At 31.9% G+C, this 27,551-nt stretch overlaps 2 protein-coding genes across 10 annotated transcripts in view; both read right to left on the bottom strand.

Moving 5' to 3' along the window:
• Positions 1–7,857, bottom strand: part of LOC143226537 (serine/threonine-protein kinase D3-like) — a 76,890-nt gene extending 69,033 nt beyond the window's left edge. For 3 of the 5 annotated variants that reach the window (XM_076457619.1, XM_076457620.1, XM_076457618.1), the window contains exon 1: positions 7,491–7,856. The gene's annotated coding sequence lies outside the window, so the exon portion shown is untranslated. Of the gene's footprint in view, positions 1–7,490 lie in introns of all 5 variants that reach the window. The other 2 variants (XM_076457615.1, XM_076457616.1) reach the window with 1 other exon arrangement.
• A 7,009-nt stretch (positions 7,858–14,866) lies between these two features.
• The window catches only part of LOC143226538 (metastasis-associated protein MTA3-like), a 50,978-nt gene continuing 38,293 nt past the window's right edge, over positions 14,867–27,551 (bottom strand). For 2 of the 5 annotated variants that reach the window (XM_076457624.1, XM_076457626.1), the window contains 8 exons: positions 27,245–27,361; positions 23,950–24,036; positions 23,064–23,128; positions 21,738–21,963; positions 19,907–20,098; positions 19,183–19,299; positions 17,729–17,927; positions 14,867–16,938 (listed from right to left, as the gene is read on the bottom strand). In XM_076457624.1, coding sequence (XP_076313739.1) covers positions 16,812–16,938; positions 17,729–17,927; positions 19,183–19,299; positions 19,907–20,098; positions 21,738–21,963; positions 23,064–23,128; positions 23,950–24,036; positions 27,245–27,361 — 1,130 coding nt within the window. In that variant the 3' untranslated portion in view covers positions 14,867–16,811. Of the gene's footprint in view, positions 16,991–17,728; positions 17,928–19,182; positions 19,300–19,906; positions 20,099–21,737; positions 21,964–23,063; positions 23,129–23,949; positions 24,037–27,244; positions 27,362–27,551 lie in introns of all 5 variants that reach the window. The other 3 variants (XM_076457625.1, XM_076457628.1, XM_076457627.1) reach the window with 3 other exon arrangements.

Below are 27,551 nucleotides of genomic sequence, written 5' to 3'. Positions count from 1 at the left end.
TACGTATGTACGCGCGTGTATGTTTATTTGGTCAGACACGATTAAAACAAAATTAATTAATTGTCTGACTTCAGTTACGTTTCAGAAGTTACCTTGACTTCAACATGTCCTTCTTGATGACGAGAAACCCACTTGAAATAAAAATGTATATCTGAACGGCTGGTATGGGTATTAACACTTTTACTGATAAGGAGAGAACAACGTCTCGACCTTCCAAGGTCATTTTAATCTAATGTTGTTCTCTCCTTATTAATAAAAGTGTTAATACCGTGTTTCTCCGAAAATAAGACAGGGCTTATATTAATTTTCACTCCAAAATATGACACTAGGGCTTATTTTCGGGGGATGTCTTATTTTGATATATTAAAAAAATGAAATTACAAAGTAAAACTATTAAACTAACCATTTAAAATAAACTATTATTAAACTATTAAACTAACTGATTAATACTTAAACAAACTAATTAACTAACTATTAAACTGATTAATAAATTAATTTTTTTTTTTTATTTCCTCTTCCTGCCACTCTTAACTAGGGCTTATTTTAAGGGTAGGGCTTATATTAAAACTATCCCCAAAAATCACACTAGGTCTTATTTTATGGGTAGGTCTTATTATCGGAGAAACACGGTACCTATACCAGCCGTTCAGAGATACAGAAACATGTCCTGTTATAGTTAGAAGAACAAAGTGCTAATAAGCTAAACTACTGTCATCTAGTGTACAGAATTATAATGTATAATAAGGCACTTTTATTTTCTAAGTGTTTTGAATAACTAAATATATATATTAAATCCCAAGTTTCGAATTCCACACTCGGACTACATGCCAGTGTCTTCTTAAACTGAAATAACCACATTTCTATAAATACCAATTACAAAAAGTTTCAAATTCTTAAGTCACACGACCATTGAATAGTAATTTATATAAACACCTATAATGCTATTTTTGTTATTTGATTGCAGTAATTCTTTGGTTAAACCAGTTTTATTCTTATGTATAGAATAACAGTTTGGATAATTATATTATTTTAAACAAGTCTGAAAACACACTTACTCAAATGGTCACCTATCTACAACAATAAATTATATTTCTAAGTCCTCTAATGAAACAATAAATTACATCAAGACATTTCTAAGTCCTCTAATGAAACAATAAATTACATCAAGACATTTCTAAGTCCTCTAATGAAACAATAAATTACATCAAGACATTTCTAAGTCCTCTAATGAAACAATAAATTACATCAAGACATTTCTAAGTCCTCTAATGAAACAATAAATTACATCAAGACATTTCTAAGTCCTCTAATGAAACAATAAATTACATCAAAACATTTCTAAGTCCTCTAATGAAACAATAAATTACATCAAGGAAACATTTCTAAGTCCTCTAATGAAACAATAAATTACATCAAGAAGACATTTCTAAGTCCTCTAATGAAACAATAAATTACATCAAGAAGACATTTCTAAGTCCTCTAATGAAACAATAAATTACATCAAGGAAACATTTCTAAGTCCTCTAATGAAACAATAAATTACATCAAGAAGACATTTCTAAGTCCTCTAATGAAACAATAAATTACATCAAGAAGACATTTCTAAGTCCTCTAATGAAACAATAAATTACATCAAGAAGACATTTCTAAGTCCTCTAATGAAACAATAAATTACATCAAGAAGACATTTCTAAGTCCTCTAATGAAACAATAAATTACATCAAGAAGACATTTCTAAGTCCTCTAATGAAACAATAAATTACATCAAGAAGACATTTCTAAGTCCTCTAATGAAACAATAAATTACATCAAGAAGACATTTCTAAGTCCTCTAATGAAACAATAAATTACATCAAGAAGACATTTCTAAGTCCTTTAATGAAACAATAAATTACATCAAGAAGACATTTCTAAGTCCTCTAATGAAACAATAAATTACATCAAGAAGACATTTCTAAGTCCTCTATTGAATCACTTTTATCTATACAAGTCATTGCTTTATCATCCACCAACTGTTCCCTGAAGTAAACCCATGTACTTACAAACAAGGACTGCAATACTGAGATAGCAACAGTTAGAAAAGGATCTTGTTTCACAAACATGTTAGTCTGTAGCACTTAATTCCCTTGAACACCATAATATAGTCATATAGAAATACTATCAGTAACATAAATATTATCAAATTCTACTTTTCTCTCTCTCTCTTTCTTTTTTTTTGTAGTACTGGGAAGTGGTTTGGTTTATTTTGAATTTTGTGCAAAGCTACACAAGGGCTATTTGTGCTAGCTGTCCCTAATTTAGCAGTGTAAGACTAGAGGGAAGGCAGCTAGTCATCACCACCCACTGCCAAATCTTGAGCTACTCTTTTACCAACAAAGAGTGGGATTGACCATCACTTTATAATGCCCCCACATATGAGAAAATTATGATTATGAGTCAAGCACTTTAACCACCTGGCCATGCTGGGCTCTACTGGGAAAGAGACAGCTTTCTTCTGATATGCTTGACATCTGCGTGTGCATGTACATTAACTGTAGTTTTGTTATTCCTTGAAAAGGCCTGGCATGGCCACATCGTTAAGGCACTCAACTCATAATCTGAGGGTCATGGGTTCGAATCCCCGTCACACCAAACATGCTCACCCATTCAACCGTGGGGATATTATATTGTTACAGTCAATCTCATTATTTGTTGGTAAAAGAGCAGCCCAAGAGTTGGCAGTGGGTGGTGATGACTAGCTAGCTGCCTTCCCCCTAGTCTTACATTGCTAAATTAAAAACAGCTAGCACAAATAGCCCTTGCATAGCTTTGCACAAAATTCAAAACAAACAAATTTCTTTAAAATCCTATGACTTAGTTGTAACTACACCACCATTATCACAACACTAATATTTATGTACATATATTCACAGGACAAATAGGAATAATTATATTGTTTTCACTATACATTATTCTTCCTATTATGTGCTATTCATAAGTTTACTTTTTAAATTTCAAAATTTATGTCTCAAAAATCTTTTCCAGTGTTCTTCATTTTTATACCTTCTTACTCTTAGATGACTTGTTTTTAAAACAATACCAATAGTTCTTGACATTTTTTAAAATTTACTTGCTTATCAGCAATATTATTCACAATCCTTATATGTAAGATTGTCAAAGTAAAATTATCAATTGTAAGTACATAAACAGGTTTACAACAGTCACTAACTTGAACTAGAAACTCAGTGCAAGCTGATACATATTTTTAATACTTTTTAATTAATGCTAGATATATAATTAACTCTCTAAGTTTTATTCATTTCACCATACAAATATAGTTATAACTCTTTAATCTCATAAATTGTTTACTTCCTTATAATATTAATGGTATATTATGATGAAATGTTAACATTTTAATTCATTTAGCAGTATGCATCATTAATACACTTTACGTACTTACAGTTTTACTCACTAACCTAATTTGTTTTAAATATTTCTCATACAGCTTGAGAATACAGTAAAGTATTAAATAGGCAATTAAAATAAATTACATGAAAACAAAACACTGTTAGAGTTTTTCTAAGTTGTTAAAATATGTAATGTTGGTAGGCATTACAAACAAAGCTTATTCTGGTTTTCAAAACCTGTTTTCATTCTGGCTGTATGTGGGAATAACTAACCCTCAGCTTTGTTTTGTGAGTTACAAGGATTTTGAATATTCAAGTTGTTTGATGTTACATCCTCCCTTGAAGTAACTATGTCTATCTTTTCACACGACATAATTATTTAGTATCTTCTCATCTAATGTATGTTATCAGCATGTCTGTTGTTTTGACATGTGAAAGGAATCTTTGTGCCAACACATTGTCTATTTTCTTCTGGTCTTCCATAAGTTGTACCATCAGACCAGCCTTTTCTCAACTTCAATTCTTCTTGCACTTAGGAAATTTTTCCACATATTGGTCAAAACTGAGGTATGTTTCAGGAATCTCTAAACACGAATTTTACATCTTTGTGAGAAGTTTTGAACAGACTCATACTGTTTCACATCTCTTATATTTCCTTATTCTTGAACTACTGTCTTCTGTCAATAACATCTACTCTTCTCTGATAACCTGTGGATTCTGGATTTAGTACTAGGGTTTCAATCATTGTAAAAATCTTCATATTAGACCTAATGAGTCATGAATATACAACTGGCTCTTCTGCACTCTAACTTGGGGCTTCATCATCGGTATAACTATTTCTTCCTTGTGACATGTCACATCTCATTCAACAAAATAGCATATTTTATATCAGTAATGTGGGAATCAAAAGTCAACTATCCCCCCCCTCACAGTCTACTTTTAGATATCCATTTTATTCTACATCTTTATTCAAATATAATACACCTGCATTAAAATTTGTTACCTTGGATAAAGGCTGTTTTAGGTCATTGTCATGACACAAAAGATAATGGATCCTAACATATGTGATACATGATGGCTGAATTCTAGTTTGATAATTTTTCAAATTCAGAAAATCTTGGAGTAACAAGACATCTGAGGATGTTATTCTCAAAAAATGAAATAAGAGGTGCTCAGATGGGTAAAGTGGACTTGTTTTTAATAGCAAGAAAGAAAATCTATATGTAAACATAAAAAAATTGTAAAGCAGCTCAAATAAGTCCCAGTACTAGTGCCATCTTAAAACAATATGTGCTGCTACTCAGTACCAGTGACTACTAGCAGAATTTCACCTCTGAAGACATACATTTTTCCACTGAAGACATGTGACTCAATTTCTTGTTAATAGCTTCTTGTGAGCACTTATAGATGATGTTTGTTTGTAACATGTTTTTCTGGTACTTCCAACTTGGATATTGCAAAATCATTTCTTATTAAACTTAATATTGCCATATATTCCTTGTTCCTATACTCTCTTCTCTCTTGGTAACAAAGTGACTTTCTTGCACATGATCTTCGGACTTTGGGAAACCTACGTCTTTTGCAGTCTCTGTCTAGTATATGACACGTAAAGCAAGGTTTTCAAAGTGACTGAACTTGTTTACTTCAAAGCTTCATTTTGTACCAGTCTACTAAAACACATACACAAACACACTCACATATATATAACAATACATATACAAGTAATAAGCATATAATAATACTTTGGAAAATAGACAGAAACACCTCATGTTGACAAATCAGATTTGACTTCAGTAATTTGACATTTGTTTAGATCTGTGATGACACACAAAATAATGCATCCTAAAGTACTTAAAGCATTACATACTTAAGTTTGCTTTGGAAGCATTTTTAAATTGTTGAAGTAACAATTACCATAACATCTTACTATTAACATACTTAAGTTGGACAAAGATTGTAAACATCAGATTTAAAATAATTTCCCTGTTTCTAGAATGAAAATATTCAAAAGTACTGTCGATGTAAAGGTACACACCATTCAACCAGTCCAATCACACACAAATTCTCAAATGTTAAATGTTGTTTGCTTTACCAATTCAATAATCACACACCAAAAATAATATCATCCAATACCAAAACACATTTGGAAAGGCAGTGATGCAGTGAAGATGTTAAATGCTTATAACAATTGTAAATAATAGAAAACCCTGTATCAGACACTTAAAACAAATTTAAGTGCTGCACTTCTCACGAAAGAATAAAATTTGTTTAAAGTTCACAGAATTTGACTTGATGTTCTAGATAAAATACAAATGGTGTTTTTTTTTAATTCTCTGTGGCTTAAGCTTTAAAATGATATATGTTGCTAACTTTTTTCATCAAACTCCCACAGTAATACAAATTGTCCTCAAACAGCAAGAACCTCTGAGTTTCACATTAAGAGGAAAAACTCTGACATAAGTTTACATCAATATTTTTATTTATATTTTGGTGATGCATTTTCTCTGTGCTGTAATCTGATAACAACTGAACTAAAGGATACAGTTTAATATTTGGAAGAAATAGGCCATGCTTCATAAAAATGTTTTATTTTTCTAACAAGATGATTTATTTTGTTTGTTTTTGTTGAATTCCACAAAAACCAACTTGAAAGATATCACCACTAACCATCTCTAATTTGAAGTGATAGACTAGAAGGAAGGCAGCTTGTTAACACCACCTACTGCCAATACTTGGGCTATTATTTACTAACAAAGTGAGACTATCCATCACATAACAACACCCTGATGGCTGAAGGGCAAGCATGTTTGGTGACAAACTTCAAACCCATATCAACAAATTGCAATTGCAAAAATGAAGGCCAACACTTTCCAAAAGTTTAAGAGGGGTGAGGTGGAGGTGGAAGGAGGATAAATCATTTACTGAAAGATAAATGTGTATTCAAATTTTTAACTTTTCTCATTGGTTGATGTCTGTTAACAGACACTTTACAATACAATTTACTGAAATGTGATAACATAGATGGAAATCAACATAGATTCATCAAATACAAATCTTGCCTTTCTCACCTATTATCTTTTCCATGAAAATTATTTACCTGAACAAAGGAATACTTCTGATTTATTTGTGCTATGTTCTGAATATAAAATGTTGATAAAATACAAATTTAAGATTTGGAAAAAAAAACAGGTTAGGCTCCAGTTCAGATGATTTTATTTTTCTAACATTGTGTCTGACTCAAAGTGTGTTATCAGCAGTGCTAGAAGCTAGTACGTGACAGAAGTTTAAGACAAAATTTATGACTTCCTGAAAGTAATTTATAGTTTTCAATTTTTAGTTTCCTAAGGATTGATGTGCAGTGACAGGTTTAAAGGATCAAGTGATCCTTCACTGTCTATAAACTGTTTTATCACAAGATTAACATAAGTGTAAATTTATGTACTACAGACACTGATATTTTTTCTATTTAACTTAAATGTAACTCTTTTAATGTCATATTTATTCACAACTCATACAGTAATCTAGTCTGAATAACAGCTACATTGTTTAGCAAACTAATCTTAGTTTTCTGTTACTTGTTAACAATGGCCTATATAGTTTACACTGTGACCAGCCAAGCAGTCTAAGTCCTTCACAATTTACAAACATACTAACTATCACTATGACGTCACAGCCACTTCGAAGTTCTTCTTCCTTTCTAGTTCTTATGTAACTTGTAAAATTTACTGCTTGAAGTACTGGTATTACTAATACTATTTGTTACTAACTTTAATACGTTTGTTCATTCTGCAGCTTTTTCACATTTTTTAAGCTATGGTAAACTAACATTAGCACTAACAGTTATACTAATATTAGATAACAGCTGTTAACAAAGTTTTGAGTAGCAAAAATACCTTATTTCTGTAACAGTTAACAAAGCCCGCTTTTAGACGGTTTTATTGAATTATTAATATTATCAATATTAGTATTAACCGTAGTACTCTGAGAGCGTTGCGAGTGATATTGCACTTGAGCTGAAGAACTGTACAATAAATTTTCCTGTTTTACTGAAGATGTAAAAGTAAGTTAATATTCTGCCTTAAATGAAGGAATATATTTTCTTACCTATTTCTTTTTTCTTATATTTCTTTAGGTATTTTCATTTCATTACTTTGAGCAGTGATTCTAATACTTGACGTTGATACAAAAAACTAAGCCACGTAACCACAACAATCTCAAACTAAGCCTACCTACGATTCTAAAAGTTCAAGGACATTTATACAACCTATGCATATACAAACAGGTTATCTATAATTCCATCATGCTTTTTCAAATACGAATGATCGTAAAAATAGCAAATAGTGCAATGCACGCTTAACTGTAATTTTATTTTACGGACATTTTCACAAGAAACTTTTTGGATTGTTTTTTTAAATACGTAATTCAATAATAGATGCTTATACAGTAACGATCAACCCAACGAACGTCCAAATTGCTGAAAAAGTAAAAACAATGACACCGAGCATTAATACAGTTACATCTGAAATGTATCAGTATTTGAATAGACGAACAAGACTACAGCAATGTTTTATTTACATATTTAAATAATGTGGTATTATAATGGATATTTTATTGAGTTTGAAATAGCAGTGATTTGGTTGGTGACAAAACATGAATAAGGGATAAACTTGAAATGTCCTGATTGTAGCAACCTGTGGTGAATTATTAAATTATTTGCATAAAAAATTTGATATATTTTTTTAAATTTCGCACAAAGCCACTCGAGGGCTATTTGTGCTAGCCATCCCTAATTTAGAAATGTAAGACTGGAGGGAAGGCAGCTAGTCATCACCACCCACCGCCAACTCTTGGGCTACTCTTTTGCAAACGAATAGTGGGATTGACCGTCATTTATAATGCCCCCACGACTGAAAGGGCAAGCATGTTTGTTGCGACCTGGATTCGAACCCATGACCCTCAGGTTACGAGTCATCTGGCCTTAACCCACCTGGCCATGCCGGACCAATTTGATTGTAAAATAATATATATATTTCTTTAAATCCTATAGAGCATAGCTAGAATGTCTTTACTCTTGATGCCTTACAGCAGAAATTTGCTCAGTTTTCTGTAGTGTGCATATCTTATTGTTATAAGCTTTATTTTTAATATTTTAAGTCTGATATTAGGTAAAGGGCGCATAACTTTAAAATAAAATAAGACTGACTAAAGACGAAGCTAAAATATAATCATGATATCCTCTGCTTTGCTTTAAGATAACATTCAATGAGTATTGAGTAGACAGTTTAATTCCATAAAGTATTGTTGCACAGCGGCATGTCTGCGGACTCATGGCGATAGAAACTGAGTTTCGATACCGCTGGTGGGCAAAGCGCAGATAACACAGGTCAACAAATTTTTTCGAAATCTCAGTTGCATAAGATTTTTTTACTTATTCTTACCCTTTGTGACCTGCTAAATTCAAATATGAAAACGGTTCAGCTCTACATGCTCTAGTTTTAATGCAATTTTAAGTTTTTCATTCTAGCCGTTTGTGGTCAAATTAACACGTTTCCTGCGATGCCTATATTGGCAAACCGGCAACTGCTGCGATGCTCTTGTACATCTGTCAGCTTCAGTGCTGCATGAGCTATGATAACGTGAGGTTGTCGTTACACTTGTCTCTTGCCTGCAACTTAGTTAAAGGTAAGACAATAGTGGGACACCGGTGGGTCCCATCGCAGGAAACGTGCTAATTACTTACATGTTTATGTTATCAACAGAGATATTAAAATTGTTTAGATTTTGTTTCAGATCTGATCATGGCTACAAGGAGACGTCAATGTGAGAACAAGCCGGACGCTTTCTGTTATATTTGTGGATGCTTCACGCTTATTCATCAAAGGCGTAATATAACATCATTTCTGAGGCGTGCTTATAAAGCGTACTTTGGACTTGCTCTTGGTGACCAAGACAAGAAATGGGCCCCACATATTGTGTGTCATAACTGCGAGGAAATGCTGCGTGACTGGACAAAAGGGAAACGTAAGGGTTTACCTTTCGGAATTCCATGACCTGGCGAGAACCGATGGACCACACAACTGACTGCTATTTTTGTCTGGTCAATACAAAGGGCATTGGCAAGAAAAACAGACACAAAATCTCATATCCTAGTATCCCCTCAGCAATCCGACCTACTCTGCACTCTGATGAGCTCCCAATCCCAGTTTTAAAGGATTTCTTCCATCTGAAGATGTGGGTAGTGACCAAGAGCAAGAGACTGCTGATGAAACTCAAGAAATACTTTCAGAATCTGGCGATCCTTCTTATGAGACCCCACAGTCATTAACTCCTCAACAGTTTAGCCAGCCAGAGTTGAATGACCTTGTGCGTGATTTGGGTCTCTCCAAAAATGCAGCTGAAGTGTTAGCTTCCAGGATGCAAGAAAAGAATCAGCTGAGCCATACAACTAAAGTGTCATACTTCCGAAATCGGGAGCAGGCTTTTGTGCCATATTTTACAGAGGAGAATATGTTTGTTTATTGTCATAATATCTCAGGTCTTCTCCAGGAATTAGGGATGCCAGTATACCATCCAAATGACTGGCGATTATTTCTAGATTGTTCTAAGCAAAGTTTGAAGTGCGTTCTACTTCATAATGACAATGTCTATGCAGCTGTTCCAATTGGACACTCTGTGTATTTACGAGAGGAATATAATGTCATTAAGACTGTGACTGACCTACTAAAATACCACGAGCACAACTGGACAATTTGTGTGGACCTCAAAATGGTTACTTTCCTCCTAGGTCAACAAAGAGGATTTACAAAGTACCCCTGCTATCTTTGCATGTGGGACAGCCGAGCTCGAGAAAAGCACTGGAACCAGAAGGAGTGGCCCATACGTGAGACTCTGAAGGCAGGTATGCCAAATATTGTCAACGATCCAATTGTCTGTCATTTGAGGAAAGATCATATTTCCTCCTCTCCATATCATGCTGGGCTTGATGAAACAGTTTGTGTAAAATATTTTCTCAACCCAAACGAGCCGTTTTGCATATAAAGTTTATGAAGGCGTTGAATACTGACGGTGAATGCTTCCAACACATATTTTCTGTGCTCCCTGGTTTGTCCTTCGAGAAGATCAAGACAGGTGTTTTGATGGACCACAGATTCGTGCACTTGTGCGTGATCAAGAATTTGCCAGAAAGATGAACGACAAGGAAAGGACTGCATGGCTTTCATTTGTGGCGGTGATGGCAAACTTTCTCGGTAATAAAAAAGCTGACAACTATGAAACCCTTGTAACGAATATGTTGTCAGCTTTTCGCGACCTTGGATGTAACATGAGTGTCAAACTCCATTACCTGTACAGTCATCTTGATAGATTCCCTGAGAACCCAGGAGCTATAAGTGACGAGCAAGGCGAGCGGTTCCATCAGGACCTCAAGACCATGGAAGAGCGTTACCAAGGGAGATGGGACAAACATATGATGGCAGATTACTGCTGGAGCATTAAACGAGAATGCCCTGAGACAGTCCACAAACGCAAGAGCTACAAGCGGAAATTCATGCCTGAGTAGACTGCAATTGAGCTTTCCCTCCTCATAGTAGCAAATGTCTTATCTACTAATCAGTTTTATATAAATAAATTGAATTAATATAAATAACTTGAATACATTTATACTATCTTGCATTTTCTTTTTTATTGCCCAGCTATATTAAAGAGTTTTATAACATATTTTATCACATATTTTTCATGATAGACTACGACGTCAATGTGATGATGACGAAATTTTGAGATTTTCAAATACCTTGATTGCAAAAAAGTAGAGCACTGAGGAAAAAACTAACGTCAGATCTGAAATCAGGGCAAGAAATTATGTAATACCAATTGTTTGATATAAATGCAACAAAAATTTTGTTGACCAGTGTAATTCATTGTGTAGCTTTGTTTAGCAAACCCTAAACTATTTAGTTAATTATATGGAACATATTTAGCTGTCGCATATATTCGGTTACACTGATTCGATTAGTCGTGAAATTGTGCAAATAAATTTATTTTACTCTTATCGTAGTACTTTTTAGCAATGTACTGTTTAAAAGTCAATTGTAAACTTAGGCCTACAAGTTGTATATGTGTTAAGAAATAAATAAATTAATATATCATTGTTCATGGACTAGAAATTGAATTATTTTCACCAGAGAATTTAGAACTCGTCAACGAAAAAGACAAAACTAGAACAGTACCTACACTTTAAATTCTGTCGAGTGTTACTTTCTGTAGTAGTGTCTGATAACAAAAACTTTTTACTGTTGTATATCTTAATTTACTTCGTTTATAGAGTTCTAGCTGAAATACTCTCTGGTGGACGGATGAAATAAAAACTCATTTGTAAAAAGGGTACAAAATTGTGCTTGCATTTTTTTTTCTTTTCATAATAAACCTTTGAAGTGCAATGAAAATGAATAAAGGTAGCAATACTGAAAAGAAAGACATTGCGAGAAGAAACAAAAAAGGTTACACTGGGCCCATTGTGGGGTCGTCCCACAACCCTGAAATTAAGTCTGAGTTGTGAAAAGCGAGATAATAGCAAGCGTTAGTGAGTTACCCTCATTAGCTCAGTTGGAAGAGAACTCATCTATCAAATTAAACCTGATTACACTTATACCCAAATTAGAATTTTAAAAAAACATTGTTATAGTTACAAAGTCATATCCGGCCTGAAGTGATTTCGTGTACAGTGAGAGAACCTTTCGAAGTACGTCTTTCGAAAATGACAGTATAATTACTTTTACACTTAATCGGGTTTATGATACAAAAAATTCAGTTTAGATACCCGTGGTTGGTACAACACAAATAATCCATTGTGTAGTTTTGCGCCTAACAACATTCAGCATTTTTATTTATAGACTGCACTACTCTGTTAACCCTAGCTTACCACAACGAGACACTTAATCGAAAGCTTCTTAATTTATACTTCCCATTTTCAGATACTATTTCCATTTCTCGAGATCACGTTTCTAATTTCATGCCTAATTTTCATTACAATTTGAAAAAGATATGACACATGTTCAATCATTCAGAACATTTAAATTATTTTGGAAAAAAAATCTGTCTTAGCTTTCTCAACCTGCAGCTAATATTACAGTTATCAACGTACCTTTATAGAAAACAAAAACAGTCAACAAAGTTTACAAATAAATTGCCGAAAAACATCACTTCTCACGTTCTTGCAATTAGAAACCTTTACATGTTCATAACCACCTGTTCCCTGATGGCACAGCGGCCTTATATTGCTAGAAACCTTGTTTCGATACCCATGCTAGGCAGAGCACAGAAAGCCCTCTGTGTTTAATAACCACCTAATTATATCGTATTCTACGCAAGAAAATTAACGTAATTTTAAAGTTATATTACACTTTAATAGCAGTAAAATATTTTTTATATGCAGCGTATAGTTAACAGAATTGACTATATCCATCGCAGGGAATCGAACCTTTTAAGTTTAAGCCCGTAAAGTTATTGCTGACCCACCAGGTGATAATACAAGCTTTCATTCTTTTTGATAGTGATAGCAGATATATACTGTTAATGTTAAACAAGTGATTAAAGTCGTAAACTTATTTCAGTTGTATTATTAATAAAATGGTTATACTGTTTCAACAAGTGTTCGAATTAGGCGTATCATATTAAATACTTTTTAAAGGCCTAATGGATAAAGTTAGTCAGTGTTGACTAACTTGAGGTATGTGTTGTGAATAGCACTTCAGATGTTTATACAGCTATTGCCATGGTGCCTAAAGTCTTGAAGGTGGTGGCTCTAGCTAAAAGCCTCCTCCCACGACCAAAATCGTATCCACGTTTGTGACTTTAATACTAATTACTGCCTCGATCTTCAGGGTTTCTACGAAGGTATGTAATTTGTGGTCTGTTAGACAAAATTATACGTTCGCCTACGACATGGAAGCTTCGAAGGTTTATACAAGATATTGAGTTTCACATGTAATTTTTGTTTTGTTTTGAAAGTAAGATTCCTGGTTAGTTTTTGATTGAAGTTTAATACTTTTCACTATTGTTATTTCTGTTTCTCCAGGTGTAACTAACATTTTTTTTTTCAGATATATGTTTGGCTTCTTTTAGGCGTTAAAATTAAAACATCAATGTGATTGCTACTTATGAGAACTAGTTGTAAAACGAATCATGTTAACATTGTTCAACTGTAATACTATAATGATGAACATTTTTTTACAATAAAACTTACACCTATTGCAGAGATTTTCATTATTCTTCACTTAGTGAGGTTATCACATTATAGTACTTTATGTTGAAAGTTCTTTATATTTCAGGTACATGGTTAATTTAAAAAAAACATTTTAATACACTTGGAAATATGTCACTGTATCAAGTACAAAACAAATTAGTGAATTTGGAATAATATTTTTAATACATAGCAGTTTAACAAAAAGATTAGGCACTAGGAATTAAAATACAATATTTTGTCGTTTTGTCAGTTGGGAATCAGTGTTCTACAAAATGGCATGGAAGCCAGGCCAACATGTTAACCTCAATTTGTTGGAAGATCAAATGTGGTGATAGTGTTTCATCAGCAAAATGGATACTTTCCCTGTAACTAACAAAAGACTCCTGCCAATTCTAAACAGAACAAAAAAAAAAACTAGTGTAGAGATGACTGAAAAGTAGATATGTTTAGAATGATATTTTAATTTTGTACATTTAATGATGTACTGAGTGTAAGAGAGCAAATTAAAGGGTTTAACTGGAAGTAAATTACTGTTTTTTTAATTGTGGAACTATAAATGATTTAATTACAGCTGATCTGGAATACACCTCTTATAGCATGATTATTTGTTATTATTCTCTGTCCATGTGCATTAAATATTTGATAATGAAACAACCTAAAGTTTCACCTTTCCTATTTTTAGTTTAATTTTGTACATACGTTACTATAAATAGACCAAACAATGAAGCACAAAAACTTCAGGACTATCACCTTATCCAAATTTTAAAAAACGATTTTTGGACTAGCCCAAAAAAAGTGTTGTGAAAAACTTTTAAACTTACTGAAATAAAACTGAGAGAATTCAAAGAAACTGCTAATATGATCTGAGGACTTGACATAAACAAGTATTATTAAGTTGATTCTGAGAACTTCAAGTTGCCCACTGATAGATAAATTGTTTTTAAAGAAAGGATCTTCTGTTTCATTTTTTGCCAAAAAAGACCACACAAAAATTAGTTCATTATTATTTATAAACAGTACTAAAGAGGCCTGAGAAAAGTAGAATATCCAAGCACAAAATATAAAAACTGTGGACTACAAACATCCTAAATTCTACTTATGTCCTGGTATTCATGTAATTATTCCAAAGGAAAAAAGATAATGAAGAAACATCATCTGTATTTTTGAAAGGGAGAATAAATAACATATTAAATAAAACAGCCTTATGAAATTTTTCTGATCAAGAAATTCAAACTCTATATCTCTTTGAATACTTTTTATTATGAGACATTTTGCAAAAGCATTATACAAAATGACAAAATAAATACTTGACAAGTTCCTACTAAGTATCCCTTCAATAGAATCTGAACAACCTCTAATGGGAAAAGAAAGGGAACAAGTTTCTCCCCCTGATGGTGGCATGAAATTGAGTACACACTACACCTGAACTAACAAAAACAAATTGTTGTATGATACTCCACGTGAAACTCATTTACAAGTGCAATAAAAACTAACTAGTAAAAAAAAAAACACCCAAAAACAAAACGTTTGTTTCATAAGTTTGGCTTCATGCCTTTTGATTAATTTTTGTTCATTTCTTAAAATACATATGATGGACAAGTTTTGCTTTGTTTTTTTTACAAAAAATAACAAGTTTCATTCAGCTGTTATCATGCAGTGATTTAACTATTTTGAAAAGACATATATTAAACTGAAGCCATGACACTCCAAACAAGGTTCTGGTTTGTTTAAAGTTTGTCTAATTGTAAGTGTAAACAACCTGCCCAGTCCCACCAAAACTTGCATACTGACTTTGGTTAATCTTTGGTGAAGGTTTTTTTTTAAACTTGTTATAAATTACTGATTGAAGAATTGATTTTTCTTCTCATGGGCAAATTATGAAAACTTGAAAGTAAGGTAATACAATTTTTATAGCTACACCAAAAAAAGACAAAATTATTCAGAAAAGATATTATGTACAACACATAGCTCCAAACAGGTCAAAGAAAGTTTTCTATCTAAAAGAGAGGTGAGGTAGAGGTAACATTTTAAAATTCCTGTGACAGATATATTTACTTGTAAAGGTGTTGAAAAATTGAAAGTACAATCTTTAAAAATATTTTGTATAAACCAATAGATTTAATTGTATTATTTATGATACATGGACATCAAAAATGTAATTCAAAATTATCAGTAACAAATGATGAAATTTGTATTTTTAAGAAATTTTAAATCCATTAAATATTTTAAGTTTGATTTTCTCAAATTAAATTGGAAAATTGTGCTTAATAGGGGACAACTTGAAAAACAGTGTTATGTCTGGAACTACCATACAGGTTGGATACACATTAAAAAATAATAATAAAAATTTTGTTCAAGAATTTTTCAGGTATAAAATAACACTACCAATATGGTGACATTTAAACATTACAGAAGAGAAACTTCATTTAATTCAAATACAAGAACAAATATTCCAAACCACCAGGCTTACCCATATTATGGTAATCTGTATAAATACTGGACCCACCTGGCACTGGCATAAAAAACAAAAAAGTCCCCACCTTATTCTACAGTGTATATCCTTTCATTATATTGTAGATGAACTAATAATTCAGGGGATGGGTATTTTAAGTCTGAAAACTCCTTGAGGGGATCTCTAACAAACAGTATAATTTCTTCTGACATACAAATCTTGACTTTTAAATTCTGTATGCTGAAAACTTTGTGAATTTGTCTATGACAGACAAAATGTTAGAAGTTACAAAGTAAACAACACAATCACCAATGTTACAATGTGATACTTGTCTGCATTTTTATACAGTTGTTATCTATCTGGATTTAACTCTGAATGATACCCCTTTTGGTTTTTAAAATACAACCTCTGTTTTTATTCACTTGTTGTAAAGGTCACTATCATTTATAGGCGAGGGCAAGAACAAAATTTTTGTTTACAATTTTCTGTTAAAATGTCCACCATTTCCCGATCAGATCACAAACACACCATCTCATGTTTTCATTCCTTTTCTCCACAAGCACTTAGACACACAGAACGTTGTTCATCTGCACGGAATGTCTTTTATTCCCAAAGAATCCTTATCATATAAACTTCAAACGTGATCAGCACACACACAATCTTCACCCTGCCTGCCTTCTTATTCACTGCAGTTTTATCTGTCTGCTTGTAAGTGCAGGTCAGGTAACCAGGGCTATTCCTGTGCGATGACCTGCCGATAGGATGGGATTCCATACTGTGGAACTTTTACATACAATTTTCTACTTGGTCGTCTAGCAGCACGACGTACTTCATTCAACCCTAGCTGTCTTCTAAGTTTTCTATTTTTCACAGAGAGTAAAGAATGGTAACTATTCACACAGTACAAAGCTTCTGTAATATAACAGATTTTTTAGTGACCAAACACAATTTATGAATTGTTTCACATAATACAATATTTTTTTATTGATGGTAAAAGTGGTAAACATTTTAAAATGCTCCAGTACAAGTTTTATGGAAGTTAGTCAGACATCAGATGTTCATAAATTATAAGAAACATAAGGCAGCAGTATATTAATGACCAAAATACACAATATTATTTAGTCAGTAATTTGTACCTAGATATAACAAAAAATAAACTGTTAATAATTAGATTTAAATAATCATGTAAACTACTAACCATGACAAAAATAAAAAAACAACTTATTTTTAAAAATTGTTACATTTAATGATAAAAATTTATCATATAATAATCTTCATTAAAAGACCGATTTTTAGGATTTTACAGTAATTAACAGTCACCTCTCGTCACACACTCCATTAGCCCGTACCTAAATAGCAAGAATATCCCACTAATGAAACAGTGCATTCTAATCGGTAAAAGTAAAAACAGTTTATTTCATTACTGGATTAATTTTCATTTCTAATCTATATAAATAACTTGCACTGATCAGAAGTTGTGATGACAAAAAGTCAGGATGGAACAGCTGGGTATTCCAATAACCAGGAAAGATTCATGGGCTGTGTTATAACATAAACATTTCATAGAAATTCATGTGTGTTTAGCCAAACCTTGGGTGAAAGAAGCTGTCTGGCTGTAAGATGGTTAAAGAAAGCTATAGCTAAACTTGCCTTGTTGCAGGTGTGGCTATAAAGTACACATCATCTGGTGCATCAACTAAGCTTATTGTCTGTTTCCGCCCCCCAAACCTGATGGTAGTCATCTTTGCTCGTCCATTTAATCGAGTAATAATTGTTCCTTGAGGCAAGTCTGCCATTTTGTAGAGGTCTGGTGGGGATCCAACTACTGCCCGATGTTTGGCTGCAGGCCCTAAAGACAACGAAAAAAAACCAAATAACTTTACCCATATTCTTGCTCAACACATATGCTACAAATATTATACACTAGTCCTTTTTTTTTTGGCCAGGATTTGCACATAGCCATGATGATAAAATTAAAGGCCTCTTAAGTGACGTTTCAAGGCTTCTGTTTTTGTGTTTTTTTAAGGACTCACAATAACAGAAATTTACAAAACTTTTGACAACTTCCTGATTTTGTCCTGTTATCCAAAGAAACAACTGAGCTGGTTTTTCTAAAGAAACTTAATGTACAGTTTTTACTGAAAGCCTTCACATTTACACAGTGCTTTTCACTTTGCACATGTGACTTTAGCACACTTTTATCCATCTTGCACAACTTTATTATTTTGCTAAAAATGGCACAACATACCACAGTGATATCCTTTGTGTTCTCCTACTCAATTTTTGAATTCACCCTGGTCTAACCAAGTTCAGTTGAAAGTGTACTTCCCCATGATAAACTACAAGATAACGCAGCATTCAGTTCATAAAAATAACAAAATAGTTTCAGCAATGAATATACATGTATAACAACATTTACTACCATTTTCCCTTCTTGCAGTGTTTGACTTTACACACTAAACTTGCTGTATCACATTAGTGCTGTAAAATCATATTTCTCAAAAACCATGCTGAAGTGGAATGGGGTGCTGCTCCGGCTATGGTGACAACTACATTACACTATTTGGCATATGACTGACATAAAACTTCTGAATGGCTCATTATGTGAAACCAAATGTCATGTTATGATAAACATTTTATGGAATTCTCATACTTAAGAATTTTTAAAGAAAACCACAAAATTTAATGATTTTTGAAGCTCTGTGTACCCCATGTTGGTGAAGTCATATACAATAGGATTATGGTGGTAAGGGTTGTGAATATAATGCTCAGAGTATGTGTTCATTTATGCTTTCTTTCAGGAAAGTCACACTGGTCTATCTACTGTGTCCACAGAGGGGAAATGAAACCCAAATGCAAGCATTCTAAATCTGAAGACTTGTATCTTTGTCCCACTGGGGGATAGCTTGAAGTAAATTAAAGTTGTCCACACAATAATGCTATGGTTTCTGGACAAAAATAATCTACATTTTAATGGCAGCTAATTTCAATACTATGAGAGAGAGAGAGATAAATGTTAAAATTACTTATAAACACTAGCAATTACAGAAAAAGTAAATAATGATAAAATAAAATGTCTGAAGAACTATGGCACTCTGTTTTACCATCTACTCCATTCTGTTGTTCATATCCACGTTTTCTTAGAATTGTAGGTAACACACTGTTGATACCCACTGATCGGCTTTCTTCTTTATGAGGCCAAGGTATTAAAAGCTGACCATCTGAAAAACATAATTATAGTAACATTAAGTACTCTACTTCTAAACTAATGCCACAAACACAAAATACTAATAACTATTTTAAACATTCTGATTTAAACTATAAATGTAAAAACTTGTACACGTTTGCTTGAAACAAAAATGAATTTCCAATAGCCGAAGCACCCTCCCGTTTTATTAGCTTAATACTTTTGAGCACCAGCAATAACAAGTGTGAGGTGTGTGTATACCTGATTTAATTTTATTACTTATCAAGATCTCTATCAATCTACCCTCAAATTGAAATTATTTTACTGAAGATTAAATTAATCTATGAGACCTTGAGCATGGTCAAATAGATTACTCAAAAAGGTTTGACTTCCTGAATCAAAAACTGCAATTAGATCTCAAATCAGTCGAGAAATGATGGTTCTGTGAACTAAAAGTCTGTACTTGAAAAAGTCAAGGCCATTGTATAAGCCTCTATGTTGTACATAATAATGAAAGTCTAGTATTAGTTTTTAAATACATTTAATAACAGATGAGAATAAAATTTACAAATTTACATCAGTTAATCAGAGAACATAAAATTAAAACATTCTTCCTAATCTAAATAACAAAGAAACTGTACCTTTACCACGGGGAGGTGGAGGGAATGCTAAACGTTCAGGTTGAGGAAGTTTATTTTTAGGCAAAGCTATCAGCCACTCAGGTATTGGAATATTGGGGGCCCCCAAGCGATGAGAAATATCGAGAACAGATCCTCGGTTTCGAGATTTAGCAGTTGGTATTTTTGGCAATCCCTCCAGTAACTTAGTTTGACCTAGGAGTAAAAATATAATTTTTTATACTCAAAATCTAATATATATTTTTAATGTGCAAACTTAAACATTTTACAGCTAAAATATAATTTGTACAAGCCTTCTAAATATGCCTAATTAGGTCATTTTATTGAGTTGTTATACTGTATTCAAATACAAACAATTATTTAATAAAAAAATGCAATGCTAATTCCCAACTATTACAGGTTACTTTGTTTAGGGGCCTCAAAGTGAAATGGTTTTGATGTATAGTAATATCCAATATAGTGTTTTTGAAAGTTATTTTCAAAATGACAACATATTAATACAGATATTATGTGCTATACAAGTAATTCTCTGTAGGTTAATTTGACCTTTACATTTCTTTCTTATTTGGAGAAGAAAAATTGTAGGGTTAAAATGTCTACTGCTTACAGCAAATAAATAAATTAATATAAGCAATAACACATATAAACAGGAAAAAGAACACAAATTTTGTTTCTGGATAGTATGTGTTACTTCTCAATTGCTTATGTTGTAAAAGTACAGAAAATGACCATTATTCCCTTCAAACTTTGCTTTTGTAACCTGGATAATGAAATTTAGAAATTAACCTATTTTCTAAGTAAAAACGGGCAAATCTAAACATTTTCATTTATATAAGGTCTGAATAAAACAACATACGAATCAAGATTTATATGTATTTATACTAAAGTTATACAAAAATGAACAGAAATGTTTAGAAGTGAGTAGTTTTTTGAGATTTGCAACTGTAATGTAAATCACTTTCACATATCAGCCCCCAAATATAGTCTCCCATCATTATTTCATTATATGCTCCCATGTCACAAAAGCAAAGTTTCAAGAGAAAAATAAGTCTTTTCCATTTACTTTAGGCATAAGCAATTGGGAAATAACATTTTCTGCTCAGGAACAAGAAAAAGTAAAAACTATGTTACATAGTGTTATTTAGCAAATATTAAAATGCACTAATTATACAATAGTACAACAAGTATAGGTCTTTTTTCACATAACTTCTCTTACAAAAAGGATAACTAAATTTTCTTCTGTTACTGTCATGGCATACTGTGCCTATATAATACCAAAATATTGTTGTGTCACTAACAGGCCTCTCCAGACAATCAATGAGTAGCAAACTGACAAGGAATTTCAATCATTTTTAATTTCTTAAACAGGAAGACATTAGAATAATCAAAGAAAGCTGGTAATAATGATTTTTTACAGCAATGTCTAGAACTTTTCACTATTAGAACAACTAGATAGTAACTAGAAGTTATAATTGGAACTGACTAAAAGACAATACGTAATTAAAATATCTTTCTCATTGAAACTATAAGCGTTAGGTTTATATTTAACAAAACCTCAGGATTGACTAGTGAAGTAAAATTTAGTACAAAGAAATGGACAACTTTAAGGCTGGAAATGAAACATTTTACTTTACATGCACAACCACATGTACATATTGGTAACCTATATAAGAGCAACAAAAGTACAAAGTTAACTACTAAGAAAGAGCATAACATTTCATCACTGCATAAACTTAAAAAAAACTATTAACAAAACTTGTACTTTTTTTTTTTTATAAAACTTAATTTGACACATCAGACTTTAGACAAAATGAGCAATAAAAACACTACATACATTCCTGTTTGACAGCTACCACATTGATTGCTTTAAAAGGGTTTCTGGCAGCATGGTGTGGTCGTAAGAGATGAGCACAAACTCGTCGAGCAAGTCGAGTTAGAGGCGTGGTACACAGGTAGAATGCTACACGTGTCTTTATTATAGGCCTTGGACTACCAACTCTAATAGCTGAATCATGGACAGAAGCACAGTGTCGCACTAGATGAGCTTTAAGTTTGAATTCCTGAAATTCACTACCATGCTTAAATTTTGTTAAAACACAAATAAATAATATCAGTTGATAAAGCACTTTACAAAATACCCCCCCCCCTCTAGCAGCTGGTTATTGAAGGTTAGTATCAGAAAACTATGAATGCTGTTTATACACAGCATGTTTAACAAAACTTTTCTCATCTCTTAAATGTTCATACTCTTGCAGAAAAGAACATTTTTCACTTGCTCATGTCTCTTTCTTTTTAATAGCTCAAATAACAGGTGGCGCTAGCTGTACACATTCTATTAAGATGTTACCAGTGCTTTAAACAGAATCACATAATGTGCGTTTTTGTACACAGTTTCAATGAATAACCTACTAGCAATGTGAATACAGGAAAGTATTACACATACCGAAATTCAACAGAAAAAACAAAAAAATAATGATTTTAATCTTTTTAAACTGCAAAGTAGCAGAACATTCTACAGAGTTGTCACTCGTTTATTGACATAATTGTTTGCAATTTATTATATATAAATTTTGCAGATTTCCATCAGACTGTATCAAATTTATTAATGTCTAAATACAATACCTCTGATCTTTATCCATTAGATTTTGCCCAACCCTATCAAAAAGCAACAAAGTACATACAGAGAGCCTTCAATGAACATATGATCAACTACCTTTTCAGTAACTCAAAAATTAGTTAAATATTTCATGAAACATAATGTTTCATGCTGAGAAAGTGCAGTATACTGATCAGTGATTACATAATATTACGTTACAATAAGACCAATAACAATCTTTATTTACTGTGACACATAGTACACACCACTTCCTTATGTCTCTTTATTCAAATGTGTTGTGAAGATCCATAAATAAGATTTGTACAGTCTCTTACTGTGATGAAGTGCCACTCAAAATACAGATCACAGTTACTTGCTTCAAGTAGTGTTTAACAATATAAATGGAGTCACTGAGACCAAACTAAATCAGTTTTAACATTAAATATAAAATTCTGAGTATACCTCACACACACATGAATGGTTTCAACACTAAATTTACACCGATTAAGGTTTATGGAATATGGAATACACTTAAAGTAAATAAACAAACAACACAAGACTTACCTTTCCACAACTATTGAACCCACATCGATGGGGTCTGTGTGCAGCCATGTGAGCCGTCAACCGTTCTGTAAACAAATTGTGGCATCACACATAAAAAGTTCATAAACTTATATCAAAGTAACTATTCAAGTCTTAAAAAAATAAGTCACCATATTCTAAAACCTATAACCTATATCATATGTCTTGGCTCAGTATAGTAAAACATCTATTTTAAAGACTTTTATTTAGGAGAGGATCCAAAATATGGTTTAATGCGAGGATCTTCACACCTAGAAACAGCACCATTCTGAAACAATCACTATAAAGATTATGGAAATTGTAAATTAATCAGTGAATATTATCTTTGTTTGAGAGTCTTTTCAAAATTTTCATTGAAACATTTGCAAATATTTTGTTCCTTTTGAAATCAGATTCAAGTTTTTCATCAAAAGTGAAATGTTTGATGTTTTTCTTTTTCCAATAACTTAAACAAACAGAAAAAATTCAGCACTGCTATCCAAACTAGAACATCACTTTCTTAACAGAGTATTATGGAAAGTACTAATCAAAGAATGATAAACAGTCAAAAACAAAGTGTATAGTGTTGTATATTAATCTTACTGTTCAGTTCACAGTATCAAATAAATAATAATCTAATATGTTGATAAAATAATGTTTTGCAAATATATAAAAAATGAATAAACTTGTTTAAAAATTATTTTATGTCTATTGATATATATTTGTTATGCTAGCAGAAACAAACATCACAAATACAACTAAAAGTATAATGCTATCAAACAGATTATTTGGGTAAGGCCTGTAGTATGGCAAATTTTAGTTTTCAAGTGTGTAAGTAAAATAAGAAGAACTGACAAAGAAGAAAACAAAATTACACAGACAGGCTGACCTTGCCGATTAAAGACTTTGTTACAGTCCCTGCATGAATAAGAGGAGTCATTATCCGAGTTCCGAGCCGAGGTCTGAAGCTCACCGTCTAGGTTGAAATGAAAAAGAGCAATCCCCATGTGACCTCTTACATTAATATTAGATTTCAATAAACATTAATGTGTAGAACATGTACTCATTAACTTTCAATGAGTTAAAAATACAAAAATGTAAACCCAGAGGAAGGAAGTGAATGATGCTATTACATATGAAATCAAAAGATACCAACATACAAAACTTGAGCAGTTGATTTGAGATTCAAAACACTGGATTTCTAAATATTGTGAGAATCATATAAAGTACTTGTGATATTATCTAACCTCTATGCAAGCTTTCCTACATACTTTTTACTGTAGCATTTATTTATTTATAATGTTCACTTCCAAAACTTTATACACTGATATACATGCATAAAATATTAATTTTTTTTTTAATATTAAGAAAACAAAGAAAAACGACAAGGTTATAAAAGGAAAATAATCTAAGCAGCATATAAAAATAAGATGTATAATAAAACAAGAAAAGAATATCTTTTGATCTAAAACTAAACGAAAATCAACATAAAATGTTTTCTTATGCCATAAATTAAGGTTCAAGATGGTAATATTTATATTTATTATAAAATATTAAATACTCTGATACTGATGGAAAATAAAGATATTTGTTGTAATGACAGTAGCAATTGCCATGGACAAAGAGAAAAATTCTAACTTTAAAAATGAGCATACTAACAAAAATAATAAATTAGCAGTTTTATTTAGTATTAACATTTGTACTTCAATTTGTTTTGAAAGAACAGCACTAATCTTATATTTCTATATTTAAACAAATTAGTTGACCTTAAAGCTATTCTAACTTAATTTTACACTCACTGTCATATCTTCTTTTACTTGAATTATTATCATTACAGCATAATTTAACTATGCTTTTACTTCAACATGACTTCAAAATAATTGTTGGATTGAGGGAGAATCCACGATTACATAACTGAAAAGGTATGAATGGTAAAAGTAACAGGAAAATTCAATAATTTCCCCCTTAAAGATGAACAGGTTTAAAATTATAATGTTACTGCACTTTACCAATTAATTCATATTCTATAACTGATCAGGCACAAACACCATCACCCCAAAAACAAATCCTAAGTTAACCCTTTTGCAACAGGCTTAGTATATAATACAGAGCACATATATATGTTTACTCTCATGTATTTATAATTTCTAATACAGTATGTGTATTTTCACAAAATTTGGTAAACTTTTAACAAACATTACAATGAAATATTTTAGAAATACCTTTTACTAAAAAGTTGTTTGTGAGAATATTGAGTCTGTTTCATTACTAATTCAAGTGCAAATTGATTTTCATGTCATAAATAAAAATATTATTCGTCCTCCCAAAAACCTGAAATTTCACTTTTGTAATCTCTAAAACCCCCTTAATAAATATAAAACTTTATATTTTATCTGCTAATAATTTAACCCTAATGATATGTTTGATTATGCAGCCTGTAGATAGGTCAAAGTATACTAAAAAGAAAAATTGAAAAATGTGAAATAAAATGAGCAGTGCTGTCCAATTACTTTTGTCACTGATCATGAAGTTTCAAATCACTTATCTTGAGATTTTCAGTTTCTAAAATTTTCAAATCTATTTTCTAAATTTATTTTATTATTGGTAACTGAAACAGAAATAATTCAACAAAGTACCACTTGTGTCATTAGACTGTTTACGTGACAATGCAATATGACACCTTTGAGTGCACAGAAGCTCGTGCTAACCAATACACTGATCTATGTTTGACTCTGACAACACAATAGTTTCTGTGCAACTTTATGTGTTTACTGAAAGTAACTCGTATTTTTGAACAGTTGTATACACTTTGTTCAAGAATGTAAACTTTGCATACATTTATATACACAAGTTTATAGAACCTTTCATAGGGTAATTGTAGTGTACCTTTCTAATGTTGCACCATTTGATTTGATTTTACTTCAATTTACACAATTAAAAAAACAAACTTCAGTAGGCCTAACTACAAATCTAACTGTAATACCATCATTTTACAAACTATACTGATATTTTGGCTACACACACACATAATCATAAATGCTTAAATTTTAGTTTTCATTATTTTAAAACTTGGAACAGTAAATAAAAAGTACATTTAAAAACAATGATATCTAATACTTCTACAAAGTTATGTTGATAGGAAAATATTTTGTCCACGTGTCTTTAGTGCTAAGCCTTGTTTATTGAGTGGAATGTAGAACAATATAATTTATGCAGGCTTTGAATATTCATTTTAGAAAAAAAGAAACATTAGATTACTAGTACATACTACACATCTGTAACTTATCTGGTTTTATAAAGAAAATATGTATGTGTTAAAAAACCTCTAATCTCCATTCAGAGCAACAACTCTTATCACACTAACAGTATTGTTTTCTCCTCCAAGCTCTTTACAAACAACTGTTAGAATCAGGAACAACAACTCTTATCACACTAACAGTATTGTTTTCTCCTCCAAGCTCTTTACAAACAACTGTTAGAATCAGGTGAAACACAACTTGTTCTTTCTATTGGTTATAAATATGCACCTAAGAAAAGCAGGTGGGACCTAGACAAGAGAGCTTGAAAAGAATGGAGTAGGAGGAGGAGCTACTCTAGTTGATTTATTAGATACATCAATATCTCAGCAAATCAAAGTGGTGGGAGGTTCTAAACTTGTACTCTAGCTTGCCAGTGTCTAAAAGTCCAGTTTCTAATTCGTTAACTATCTTACATAAAAAACATAAGTTAGCAACAACACATAAGGAGGTGCTATGTAATACACACAGATCAATATTTTTTTCAAAAAATATTTTCTTTTGAATTAAGAAATTAGAACACACAATATTAAGATATGAAACAAACTACACTTTGATGTCAATTTTATTAATATATAGTAATAACAAAGTTACATAATAAAACTTTGAAAGTAAGTGACTAAAAGACAATGACATGCTCAGTTAGTCTAGCCTTTTGCAAAGAGGTTAAAAGTCAACATACCTTACCCCAGGCTAAACTTACTGATGTAAGAAACATTTTCTGGAGCCCAAAAATATTTCATAGTGAAAATTAATGTGGAAGACAAGACATATCCCATGATGATTATTCTTAGTAACCAACATATAAGACTAAGTTTATAATTAATGGTTTCCCATACTAAGATAAAATTAGAAACAAATTCCAATCCATGGAAAGTTTTTACTTACCAAGTTTACTGGGATACTTTAGGCCTCCATATCGTTTCCAGAAACTCCAGCATGGTTGACACAATCGACATTGTAAGTGTGGAGGACCCCAAGCATACCATTGGTGAGAACTCAAAGCTGTAAGACACAGAAGAAGAAGACTGAGAAGGCACCAGTCATGTGACAATTATAAGAACTACAAGCCATTTTTGTTTTCTCTACTTGGACTGAATATGTTAAACCATGAAACAAACAGACTTTATCATATTATCTCTTGTCAATAAACAACATAACTAACATATTAGTTTAGTATACTTACTAAATGTTA

The sequence above is a fragment of the Tachypleus tridentatus genome, chromosome 9 (genome assembly GCF_004210375.1).
Source record: "Tachypleus tridentatus isolate NWPU-2018 chromosome 9, ASM421037v1, whole genome shotgun sequence".
Taxonomy (NCBI): domain Eukaryota; kingdom Metazoa; phylum Arthropoda; class Merostomata; order Xiphosura; family Limulidae; genus Tachypleus; species Tachypleus tridentatus.
This window is presented reverse-complemented; position numbering and strand designations above follow the sequence as displayed.